Source organism: Protopterus annectens, chromosome 1.part2 (genome assembly GCF_019279795.1).
Source record: "Protopterus annectens isolate FY-2018-M chromosome 1.part2, PAN1.0, whole genome shotgun sequence".
Taxonomy (NCBI): domain Eukaryota; kingdom Metazoa; phylum Chordata; order Ceratodontiformes; family Protopteridae; genus Protopterus; species Protopterus annectens.
The window spans coordinates 230,432,476-230,444,710 of record NC_056727.1 but is presented as its reverse complement, the minus strand read 5'-3'; the positions used below and the strand labels follow the sequence as shown (position 1 = coordinate 230,444,710).

Genomic DNA, 12,235 nt, shown 5'->3' with positions numbered 1-12,235 from the left:
GCTTGAATCCCAAGTGCTTAAACCAGAACTAATGCACTTTTAGAAAAGCAGACACTGAGCTTTCAATCAGCAATTCCCAGCTTAGAAGGAAGTAAGCTACCTGTCCAACCACAACAGCGTAGACCACAAACCTTCTTAATATAAAACAACCGGTATGAAGCCCAAGTGCTTAAACCAAAAGACTTAGAATAACAGTTACAATTTAATCAGGCTACTACCAAGCAGCAATAAGTCCAACGCGAATAATTCTTTCCTGCCCGAAGGAATCGGCTTTAATGCAGTCTAATAAATACTTGACATCTACCTTTTGATTTTTTTTTCCAGGAAAATAACAACGCATCACTGGAATGAGCAACAAGCACCTGAAAAAAAAGGACTACAGCTTTTATACAGTGTTGCATCTGCGACTCAATCGTCAGCACTACAACTCACCAAGCTCTTTTATCTTGGTCAGCTGATTCTGCCTCAGCTGCACTCTGTTCCTAGTTTACCCAGCCTGCCACGTTTCAACGATGACGTCACCCAAAACAGCGCTCTTGGCTGCGGTTAGGATGTAGAAATTAAAGGAGAGGAGGAGTAAAGTTTTGTTGCGCATACTCGTTGTGTTCTGTATTTCTCTGGAGAATGTAGTTCTCTTTTCCTTTTCTGAAGCAAATGGTCAATTATTTTGACTATTTTCCCAGCGTGCACTCGGGTGCCAAAGCCGACAAGGCTGTGTAAATGCTTATGATTGAGCCGCAGCTATTTCCTGGTCAAGTTGGTAGCCATTTTGGGCTTGTGAGAATTAGGTTTGGGGTTTTGGGGAGAAGTTATTTTTAACATTGGTGTGATTATCTGTAAACTACGATTATTTGGAGAGCGCTATTAATTCAGGTTCTGAAACGAGAGGGTTTCACGTGACTTGTCAAGTATGAATCCTGAATAGTAAGTATAATTTTGAGAAATGGAGTAATTTCAGGTCTGTTCAGAGATGTATCCGGTGAATTGTAAGTGAAAGTTCTTACCTGCTTGTACAAGAAAGGTAAATGTTGCAGTTTCCGATCTGTTTTTATAATAAAAGTGTTGTAAGGAAATATGCTATTCGGTGAGGTGAATATGTTATTTACTTGGAATATTGGGAGGTGTTTGGATTTGCTCCGCGTCGATAAGCAGTACTGCTGCAGACTGTTTTTTTCTGTTTGTTACTTTTACTGTACCTCAAGTAGGAATTTGCTGTTCCATCAAGAATTACATTAAGTGGTGTGCGGGTCCATGGAGCTTGTTTTGCAGTGGAATGACAGGACTGTTGTGTTTGGGTTGTTTCTTTTTCATTTACTTTGAGGCCTTTCACTGTTTTTCTTGGGTTTCGTCACAGATTTAACTCTGGCTGGAAAACAGTGGACGTTGGTGTAGTTTCTAAACTGTTTTGTTTATTGGCTAAAGCTTTTATATTGGATATTAAGTTGAAATTTCACGTGAGCAAGTTTGTAAGGATGGAGTATAACCATTACTTTAAACGCAACCTACATGTGGTTGAAAACGAGCATTTAGAAATTTATAGTTTGCTTTTCAAATTATTTCAAATGGAATACATTGTAGCGTTACATTAACTCCCAAGTTTCTTTGACAGCAGAAGGCATTAGAAAATAGGAAATTATCCCCTCCCCTTGTCATGTGTTTGTCACGTGTTTCTTGCAAAACGCTAGTGTCACGTTTTAATTTTGTTTTGCAATACTTAAAAAAAGAGCAGTACGTATATCGTGAATGGGTATTCATTTTGATGTCCTGCATTTCAGTTTAAAGAAACATAGTGAGCAACATCTGGAAGGCGTCCAACTCCCATATATGTTGGGGGTTTGTGTGGTATGTACGTACATCTCAATTTAGCACAAGAAATCTGGACAAAGCCAATAATCTGGGATCAAAGGCCCCAAAATAGGGTCAATTTTTAAACATTACTCTTAGCTGAGTCAGTAATAGGTTTTGTATTGTGTTCTCTGAAGGGTTTGAAATTAAATGCAGAATATCTGCCATTTATTTCATGACTTCAGGTTTCAGTGATTTGTCAGAAAACCACAAATTCTATGAGGAATGAATCGAGCATTAGTCTAATCTGGACGTCCTACGAATATCTGGAGAGATGTGGTTGTGTATACTGATTATTTGCATACGTTATTTTCTCATCAGTTGTATAAACTGGTTTGTTTGAGGTCCTGGAGTTTTTCTGCAGAGCTTTGTTGCGCATTGAGGTTTTCTCTCTTGTTTTGTTGGAAAGAGTGGATTAATGTTGCCGTTGGAGTACTTTGAAAGTTGACTGACTTTGTGTGTTTGGTAACTACGTAGGTGTGACGTTGTCGTTTTTCACTCACTTCATGAAATGATCGGCAGTTTTTCCCCCAAACTATTGTATGGTACTTTATCGTTGTGTACTGCAAAGTGGAAGCTTATAAAAAGTATTAGTTAAGGTGTTTTTTTTTTTTTCTTTTGTGTATTCATTCGTTCATTCATAGTCTTTAACTGGTCTAGTAGGCTGGTACAAGTCCACTGCACATGAAGGCAATACCAAGTTGCATACATTGATTGAGACAACTGAGCATCACATGTAAGGACAAAACAATCCTGTAGAGCATTATAAGCAATATATTAGAGTAGTAAAGAGAAGCAAAGTCGGCATGCACATGTCTTCACAGTTGGCCTCCATGGATGTTTGATGAGCATAAAGTACATTAAATAGAGCAGTAGTTAGCTTAATGTGTAGAAATGTGCATATGATATTGTTAGTAGGAATGATTATTTAATAGAATCAGGAGTTAGTTGTATTTTACTTTGTATTCCTTAAGTCATTACCATTGATAGAATAATTATCTTAATTGTAAGGGGAGATATGTTCATACAAGTACTTCTGAGGAACTTTTTTAGTTCTTGGTGTACTGTGCCAGGTCAGACAAAAGTGGGTATGTCATTCTGAGTCCATGTAATGAAAAATTTTTGATGGTTGTCTGTGGAATAATGGTTAGAGGAAGTGCAGGGTGTTAGAAACTTTAACTCGTACAGAAATATTGAGTAAACTGGGTGTTGTGGAAGTTTGGTCCGCAGAACACAGTTGATGATAGCAAGAGGATGTCGGGCTGCAAGAGAATACTCAAGTGTCACGTCATTAGGATGTGGCGTAAATCCTAGTTAACGTTTTCATTTGTGACATGTGCAGAGCAGAAGCTTTGTGTTGGTTTACTTCAAAACTGTAACTGGATGGGGGGTTGTGGTTTGTTACAGCATTAGAGGAGACCCTGTCATTCTGTGATGGGATTGTTTGGTACTTACTAAGTTTGTGTTGGTGTCAGCTGCCACTGCATTTTGCCATGTCTCTTGACACTTGAATGTTCATTTCTACCATCGGGGCTAAGTGATCCTTTTATATTCAGCTGATTTTTTTTTTTTTTTTTCCCCTTTAGTTAAGTAGTGTTTGTGTGTGCTTGTGGACAGTTAACAGTAGTTGTGCAGCAGAGTAGTCATGATCTGCTCATGAGCCAACGTGACAGTGCAGGGCAACTTGAAACCGACTTTTTTTTCTTCATTGTAGTAGTACACTACGGGAGGCCACGGTGGTGCAGCGATTAGCATTGCCGCCTCACAGCAATAGGCTCTCGGGTTTAATTCTCTGCTGGGATGCCTTCTGCACAGAGCCTGCATCCCCCCCCCCTGTGGTCACGTGGGTTTCCTCTGGGTGCTCTGGCTTCCTCCCACATCCCAAAGAAATGCTGTAGGTGGATTGGACACTCTAAATTGGCCCTAGGTGTGAGTGTGTGTGTGTGCCTTCTGTTGGAAACTTGACGCTGTAAAACTCCACTGCCAATCCTGAGCGGACAGGTGATCTGCTGTGGCGACCCCTAACCGGGAAAGGCCTAAAGAAATAGTAGTACACCACTTCAAAAAAGTGTGTGTACTAATTGCAGAGAAGAAAAGTATTGCTGCAAGAGACAGTGATCCTTCACTGTTTAATTTAATTATCCATCTAGCTGGGTTAGTTCCATTCTGCTAGTAGCCTTTCTTTAGGGGAGACCAGAGTTAATATTTATACTGCTGAGGGAAATGTTTGTGATATCGGCGAACACCTTCTCTTTTTCCAATAGGTCCTATGTGATCTTTTACATCCACCTGACCTGCCCCCATCTCAAAAAGATGGAGCCTTGACAGGAGTGAGATTAGAACTCACTGTCTTTTGGTCTTCCACCACCAATGAAGAATGTGTGCTATCTGTTGAGCCACTGACTGTATGTGAGTCTACATTTTCACAAGTTCAGTCCCACTGTGGTGAGAGATCCTCTGAAATAGCTAGGAGGATACTCTCACACTTGGACAAAGCTGGATTTAAGATTACAGTTGGAGAAGGAGCCTTCTGCAGAATAGGACTTGCCACATGGAATCCACTTTCTGTAGAAAGCAAATGTTACACACCATTTGAAACTTTCCAAGAAAAAGTCTTAAATGATTTCTCCACAGAAAATTTAAATCTACATGCTTTTGTGACTCTGGTTAGTATTGAACTTATTCTCAAGCAACACAGAATTCTATTACAGCCCTTATCTGTGTATATTTAATATTGATATGCTTGTGTTTAAAATGTACTCTTATGATTGCTGTTGTATTCATGCTAATCAGGTTGTGCATAATCATGTTAATCTGCTTGTTCTGTACATTTATGTATTGCATACCCATAGTAATCCCTCATATTGCGGATTTTTGTGTCTAATTTACTATTGCAACACTTTTTTGTATTTTGCAGCTGGGTTGTAACTGACAGGGGTCATATGACCAGCTCATTTACCACACTGTAAAATTGTAATATATCCAATACGTAAGTAAATTGTACATAGTTGCCACAAAATGGTAGTTGACATTTGACATCGTCGTTGTTTTGTCTTTCGGCTTTTTTCCGATAAGGGGTCGCCACAGTAGAACTCCGGTCCGTTAATGATTGGCATTAGATATGAGGTGGATAGCTTTTATGATTAGTGCAGCTTTAATTTCTGTGTGTTTCACAATTTATGTTGGCAGTGTACTTATCTTTTAGTGTCCCCAATTATTGGGGGGCTTTAACCATTCCTTTACTGTTGGTTGTCATTGTTAGGGCTATTGCCCCTAGTATTGGCTATTTGCCTTACTTTTTATTTATGTATTTATTTATTTTTTTATAGTTATGACTGTTAGTGACACTTGTAAAAGTTTCTAAGGAAGGTATTTGGATAGTCTCCTACAGTTTGTACTCTGCGTATGTTTTTAGTAGCTGTATCTTGAAATTTTGTGATGACAAATTTAGTGTTCTTATAACGTTTGCTAGATGCACTTAGAATTGTGGAAAAGTGGCATTTGCATTTTCTCAGACTGCAGAAGTGTACAAATGTGTCTGTGGAAGAATTTTGTCTATCTTTATGGCTACTAGAACTGGGCAGACCTTTTTTAAGACGTGCCTTTACCGTCGCTCTCTACAATGTCAAGAGAATTACAGTGTCACTTGATTGCACTCTGCTGTTGTGTACTCTACCTCTTGTTGGCCTTGACCACATCTCTTTTGCATTGTAATTGCACAAGTTATCTTTGACATTGTAATTTCACAATTCATCTTTCAGGCTGTAATAATACAAGGTCTTTCTGTCTTGTTTAGGATGAATCATCCTTGCTTGTATGATTCCCCTTTCAGGGGTACCAGAATGGTGCAATTTTTTTTTTTGCTTTAAATCCTATGTATGTATGTAGCTGCATAACTGTGCAGAGTAACATGACACAAGCAGCTGTGTTTGATTACATAATAATTTAATAAAATGTAGCTAAATAGCATTGGTGCTGTAGTAGGCAGGTAATATGTTTTAGTAAATTATCTGTTGGCATTAATGTAGCAGATAGTGGAAATTTGCACCTGCAGCAGCAGTGATGGATCATGAGACAGAGAGCAATGTACAGTTGTTGCGTCTTTCGGCTTTTCCCAGTTAGGGGTCGCCACAGCAGAACTCCAGTCCACTAATGATTGGTAGTTGATTTTTACGTGCCGAGTTACCAGCCCTGACGCACAACCTTCAACGAAGATACACCCATACAGTCAGTATAGTTAAAGCATCTAGATTGTTTGTGTTTTGTTTTCAGCAGAAGATATGTTATATGTAGTTAACCATGCCTGTTGGGAGTTGTAACCATTTGTTAACCCCATAACTGTAAGTCCCTTTGTATTGGGGAGCATTTTGCTATATTTTTATGACTCAACACTTAGGCTGCTGTATGTTTTGAAGTGGTAGACCTAGGTGTTTCTGAACAAGGTAGACCTAGGTGTTTCTGAACAAGGTAGACCTAGGTGTTTCTGAACAAGGTAGACCTAGGTGTTTCTGAACAAGGTAGACCTAGGTGTTTCTGAACAAGGTAGACCTAGGTGTTTCTGAACAAGGTAGACCTAGGTGTTTCTGAACAAGGTAGACCTAGGTGTTTCTGAACAAGGTAGACCTAGGTGTTTCTGAACAAGGTAGACCTAGGTGTTTCTGAACAAGGTAGACCTAGGTGTTTCTGAACAAGGTAGACCTAGGTGTTTCTGAACAAGGTAGACCTAGGTGTTTCTGAACAAGGTATTTGCTTAATCGTTTAAAATTGTGTTTGGTGTAACAAAGGAACAGTTGTATTTGAAAATTTTCTGTGGAAAAAATGGTCTGTTTTGTTTTCTTTGCATCTGTGAAATGTGCTCAAAACTGAAAATGTTTGCATTTAATGTTTAAGTAGCAGTTTGATATTTGTTACACAAGTGTATAAGCCAGTGGAAAAATGCATTTTCCATCTGTCTTGAGAGGTCTTAAATGGACACAGAATTGGTGATGCATTCCATGGCTTCACCATTCTTTAACAAAATATTTTATGGAGTCTTGTTTATAATTGTCCCCTTCCAGATAACTCATGTATCCCTTCTGAGTCTTTCCTCTTCACCCACCCTGTTTGTATTTGCCTCTGTTAATATTACATGTTCATTGTTATACCCCTTTCTCAGAGTTCGTCAGTCCCTCGAAGCTTTTCCTCTTACTATCTCTTCTTTTTTCCTATCATTTTTGTACCAATATATTAACAGTCAGCTGTGTTAATGTCTGTGCCCCTGTGTAGCAACCGTAATTGTTCCAAATGTGGTTTCAAAAGTGTCCTCTTCAGTTAGAGGATGAGCTAAACATTGCTAGGGTGCAGTCTTCTGGCTAAGCACTTCACCATCATGTTATCCTTGGCCACATCCTTTATGCCTTGTGTTAAGTGATCAGTTTTTGTGTAATGCCCTTTTTTTTTTTTTTTTTTTTCATTCCATCATCTTCAGACTAGCCAGTCATCTGTAGGATAGCACGTCATAGCTTGCATGTGTCTGAATTCCGCAGTCCAGAGTGCACTGCCTTGTACTTTTTGTATTAAATAGTAATTTTCCTTTATTTCCACACTTTATGAAGATGTAATACTACTTACTGGTTTCTTAGTCTGTGATCTTTGCCCCAGTTTTGGTAGGATGAGCAGGCAGTTTTTTTTTTTTCCTTGTCATGTTTGACGTAGGATCAGTCTCTGTGGTGGTGCAGCGGTTAGTGCTGTCGCCTCACCGCAAGGGGTTCTCCAGTTCAGTTCTATGCTGGAGCACCTTCTGTGCAGAGACTGCATGTTCTCCCTGCGGTTGAGCGAGTTTTAAATTCCTCTGGTAGTGTAGTGCCTTTTAAATTCCTCTGGAAGTGTAGTGCCTTTTAAATTCCTCTGGAAGTGTAGTTAATTTGCATTCAGCACTGCCGTTAATTCTGGATAATGCACAAGTTGTTTTAGGCATGTTTTTTCTCCTGTATCTTTAGTAGTGCAGTGGTTGTAATCATTCCTTTTAAATATTGGCATGGTTGCTTGTACAGGATCCTTTACTCTATTTTCAGTTGTTCGATATTTTCTGGAAGTGTTTTTAGCACTAGTACTTGTGTAAATCGATAGGCATATTCACTTTTTTTCCCCAAAGTCAAAGGAGCAGTGGCATCTTGAATTTTAATGAAAGACTTTGTCACAACTATTGAAATGGTTAAAGTAAATGTTGCCCTAAGGCTTTAACAACATCATTATTTGTGTATTATTAAAGAAAAATGAAAGCTGTGTTTGGAAGATGCTGCAATTTACCAGTTTTAAATAGCCATTCTGATACAAATGTGACCCTACCTACAAATGCTATTATCTCTCCAGTGCTTCCAAGATGTTCTTGGTGATTTTTTGAGGACAAGACATCTGGCAAGTCAGCATTATGTTGCATATGACTATAGTATTGCACGTTCCAATAGCAGTTAGGAATTGGAGGCTATCAAATCTGGAATATTTGCAAACCTGGGTAAAGAATTAACAATGGGCATTTTACTGTGATTGTTGAAATGTCTGGAAATATTGCTAGCAAGAAGAAAGACCCCATTTGTGATTTATCTGATTGCAAAGTTTTGTCATCCCGAATAAAGTCAGATGTATTTATGGCCTAAATGGAAATTAAATTCTTGCACAAGTGGAATGTAACTGTAACTGTATGCATAATATAATGCTTCTGAAACCATTTTAAGTATTCTAACAAATTTCACGGAATGTCCAGGTACTTGTATAATTCATTTTGGAGATGGTGGGGGGGATGCATGCCATGACTAATTTACACTGATACTGTAATGTCATGGACTTCATTGCAGAATTTGACATCCATGTTACCCCTTCGGGACATGTTTGCCTTTTGCATAAAAGTATGCACTCAAAAATGTTTTGTATGGTGAAGTGTGTAGGCTTTTTGCTTGCGTAATGACAATATCGGTCAAGATATATTCTGTACGTGTACTGTTATTTGCTTGACAGTTTGTGATCTGTGTGGTGGAGGCTGGCTATCACTTTATAGTCCAGCAGTGGGTCTTAAACAGGTAAAAAAAATGCATCTCCTGTCACGTTTTATAACATTTGCGTAATTGCTATGACTTGCCTGTATTAGGTTTCATTGGTCTGTTAAGAATATGGTAGTGTTTCAAAATTCTTGCTGCATTTTGTAAAATTTGTTTAATTTGAAAACATAATCTACTCAGCGGCTATATCCTTTTGTCATGCTGTTTTTTTTTTTTGTCTCTGCTATATGAGACTTATTTCAGTTTCCAACACCTTTTTAAGTCTTCAGTTGTACTCCAGCTCTTTAACATCTCTGGTGTTAATGAAATATACTGAATATATGTTGAGAGGATATCTCTGAAGTGGGGGATTAACTGAATTCATCTTAAAGCTAAATTAAGAAGGTATCATTTCCCAGAGATCCTTCTTATTATTAAAAAGAAGGTGGCATTTAGCATTGCTGAGGCCACTTTAAGGCAGACAACCAAAGTGCTAACAGTTAATCAGTTACTCAGCTTTTGCAGATCAGCACTAATGCAACCTTTTGTCCCCTGCACGCAGTACAACTGTTCACCCATTCTGTTCATTTTTTTTTTATATACCCAAGCTTTGTATTCTCTCTATTTCTGTCTGCTCTTTTCTGTTTCTGCTAGTAACTGGTACTACGTAAGCAAGGAAAGTAATAAGGACATATCAACATTTTTACAATCTACTGTTTTGGCAAATTTACTGACATTTTTACAACCTACTGTTTTGGCAAATTTACTGACATTTATTTAAAAAAAGCTTTATACATAGAAACATTTAATAGTGTGAATAGTGCAAGTTTTAATTAAGATACGTTTCTAAATTGTTTTCCCAAGTCATTAACCTTTGACCCATTGATTTGTCTGAAATTCTGAACCTTGTAAAGGTTTCCTTGCATGTTTCTTTCCCTGCCTTTGAGCCCAAGAGCTTCCGTATTTACAAATATATTTGTGTGCGTATGTGTTAGCATTTTGCTTAATTGTCAGCACTTATTGACAAAAATCTGACTTGCCTCTGCATTTTCAAACGTCATTGTATTCATTCTTTTCATTTTAGTAGCATCATTAAAGGAAAACTCCACTCTAGAACTAAAAACCTGTTTTTTTACATCCAAGTGCTTTTTGTAATTTTTGTCTGTTTTCCACAACATGTCTACCAGTGGGGCTTGATATGTATCAACGTGATCTTGTACTGCTTCAACTCTTTCTCTTTCCCATAATACTTTTTATGACTCATGCCAGGCATAAGGAAGTAACTTTGAATTCCTATGCCATTGACATGTAATGGGATTTGGGAAGGTCACGGTTATTTTCCTTACCTTCTGTAAAAGGACAGTTTTTTTTCTGTCTCTAATCATCCTCATTTATGTTTGGCTCAGACCTTGTTTTACACTATAATTAGAAGTTATCCAGCTACAGACAGAAAGTAACTAAATTGCAGGGCCTTGTTCAGTGTTTTGTCACAGATTCAGTGAATTTGTGTTGGGCAGAATGCTGAGTGGACATGGTGATTTGACCTAGTGGAATGTTTTGACCAGACATGACCATCTCAGATGACACTCGCTCTTGTGGTCATGATAAAACAGACTGGTTCTGTTCAAGCAGCTTTATGTACAAACGCATCAGGATTGAGATTTAGTAACTTTAACTTGGATAAAACTAGTTAACACACTCATACATGCTCACTCTCTGGCTGTACTCTCAAAATGGCACTGAACTCAGCATGTGCTTGCTATTTATATGCACATGCTGACTTTGAAATGCTTCGTAAAGGTACAACACGCACACTATTCTACATTCTCCCTCTCTTTGAGCAATAGTCATGCATTATTGACCAACTCAATTGACATGCAATTAATACAAAATTCTTTATGTAATTTATACAGAACTGAGTACATATAGACATGTCTAGGTTGCTGTGTATTTCACACTAGGTTTGGAATTTAAGACCAAATTCTGTGACACAAATTAGAATTGGGTCTAGTAACTGGGACCATCTCTGCTGAATGTTCAGCCTTGGGGACATCAGGAACTTCTTTGTGAATGGAAGTTGAAGTTAACCTGTTCTGCAACAGGAACATTGTCTTGATTGCTCTCAGATTAGTCTTTATAACAGGAACAGTGCTGCAGTATAGATTCTGGTACATAAAGATGTCTTCTGTAATTTCTTCTGTATTCCACACCCTTTGATTCTACGGAGTAGGATCTCGGCTCAGCACCTATACCCGTTACTTGACCGATCCGGTCGAAAACCTTTTCCCTTTTGTATTCTCAGTATCTCTCTTCTTTTCAATGGATGAAGAAATCTGCTCCATTTTTATCATAGCTGGACTACTTGGAAGAATGCTTTCTGTATAGTTTGGCTCCGATTTTTCTGTTCTTTGCTTTGCATCTCAACAATGCATAAAATATATTTTATATATATTTATATATATATATATATATATATATATATATATATATATATATATAAAATATATTTTTTGATTGCCAAATGGACTAAGGTTGATATATTTTCAGCCGTGTAGTATATTGTCTTGGGTAAAATCGCAGACTAATAATTCTACTTGATAATCTGGTTAAATAAGAGTTACTACATCATTATAAATTTTATTTAAAGTACATAAGAGTTATTTTATTATGACAGCTACTAAGGAGGGCAAGACCAGCTCGAATGTCACAAATATATAAATATATATATATATATATATATATATATATATATATATATATATATATATATATATATATATATAATATTACTGCCTCCCTTGCTTGGATTACTGGATACTTAGTAATTCTGTACAATTATGTGTTTTATTTATTTTTTTACTTGAGACGAGTTTAAGTTCGCTACTTTTGCTACCTTTGTCTGATCTGATTGATATACAGTGATTAAGTAGAGATATATGTATTGAATCTTCCACACGGAGAAGTTTCTTACACTTTTTTTTTTTTTAATTTGAATTATTTGATGCATTTTAAGCATTACAGGCCCGTTGACAGCCTCTGTCCTAAGTTTTTTAAATGGTAGTGTATAAGCGAATGTTTAAGTACTTTAATCACCGGCTTTTTATGGAATTACAGGAGTAGCTAATGTCATTTTATGACAATATGAATGACTGCATGCTTACATGTAACAAACTGTCTCAAGGACTCTAATTCGCCTTAAAATAAGTATATCTGGTAAATGTAATGTTTTGGCTTGAAAATTACTTTACTAATGGAATTTTACAGACTTTTACATTTTCACACAAACAGTGCCCACCAAAATTTAGCCAAGGGCAGACTGAGAGTTTGTACTGGATTTGTCTATACTGAACAAATATTTTTGTAGAAAATTGGGTACA

At 37.4% G+C, this 12,235-nt stretch overlaps 1 protein-coding gene across 1 annotated transcript in view; it reads left to right on the top strand.

Annotated features, from left to right (window-relative positions):
* Positions 1–594: 594 nt before the first annotated feature.
* RAB1A (RAB1A, member RAS oncogene family) overlaps positions 595–12,235 on the top strand; it is a 1,040,437-nt gene continuing 1,028,796 nt past the window's right edge. Inside the window, exon 1 of the mRNA XM_044060138.1 lies at positions 595–924. Coding sequence (XP_043916073.1) covers positions 911–924 — 14 coding nt within the window. The 5' untranslated portion in view covers positions 595–910. The remainder of the gene's footprint in view (positions 925–12,235) is intronic.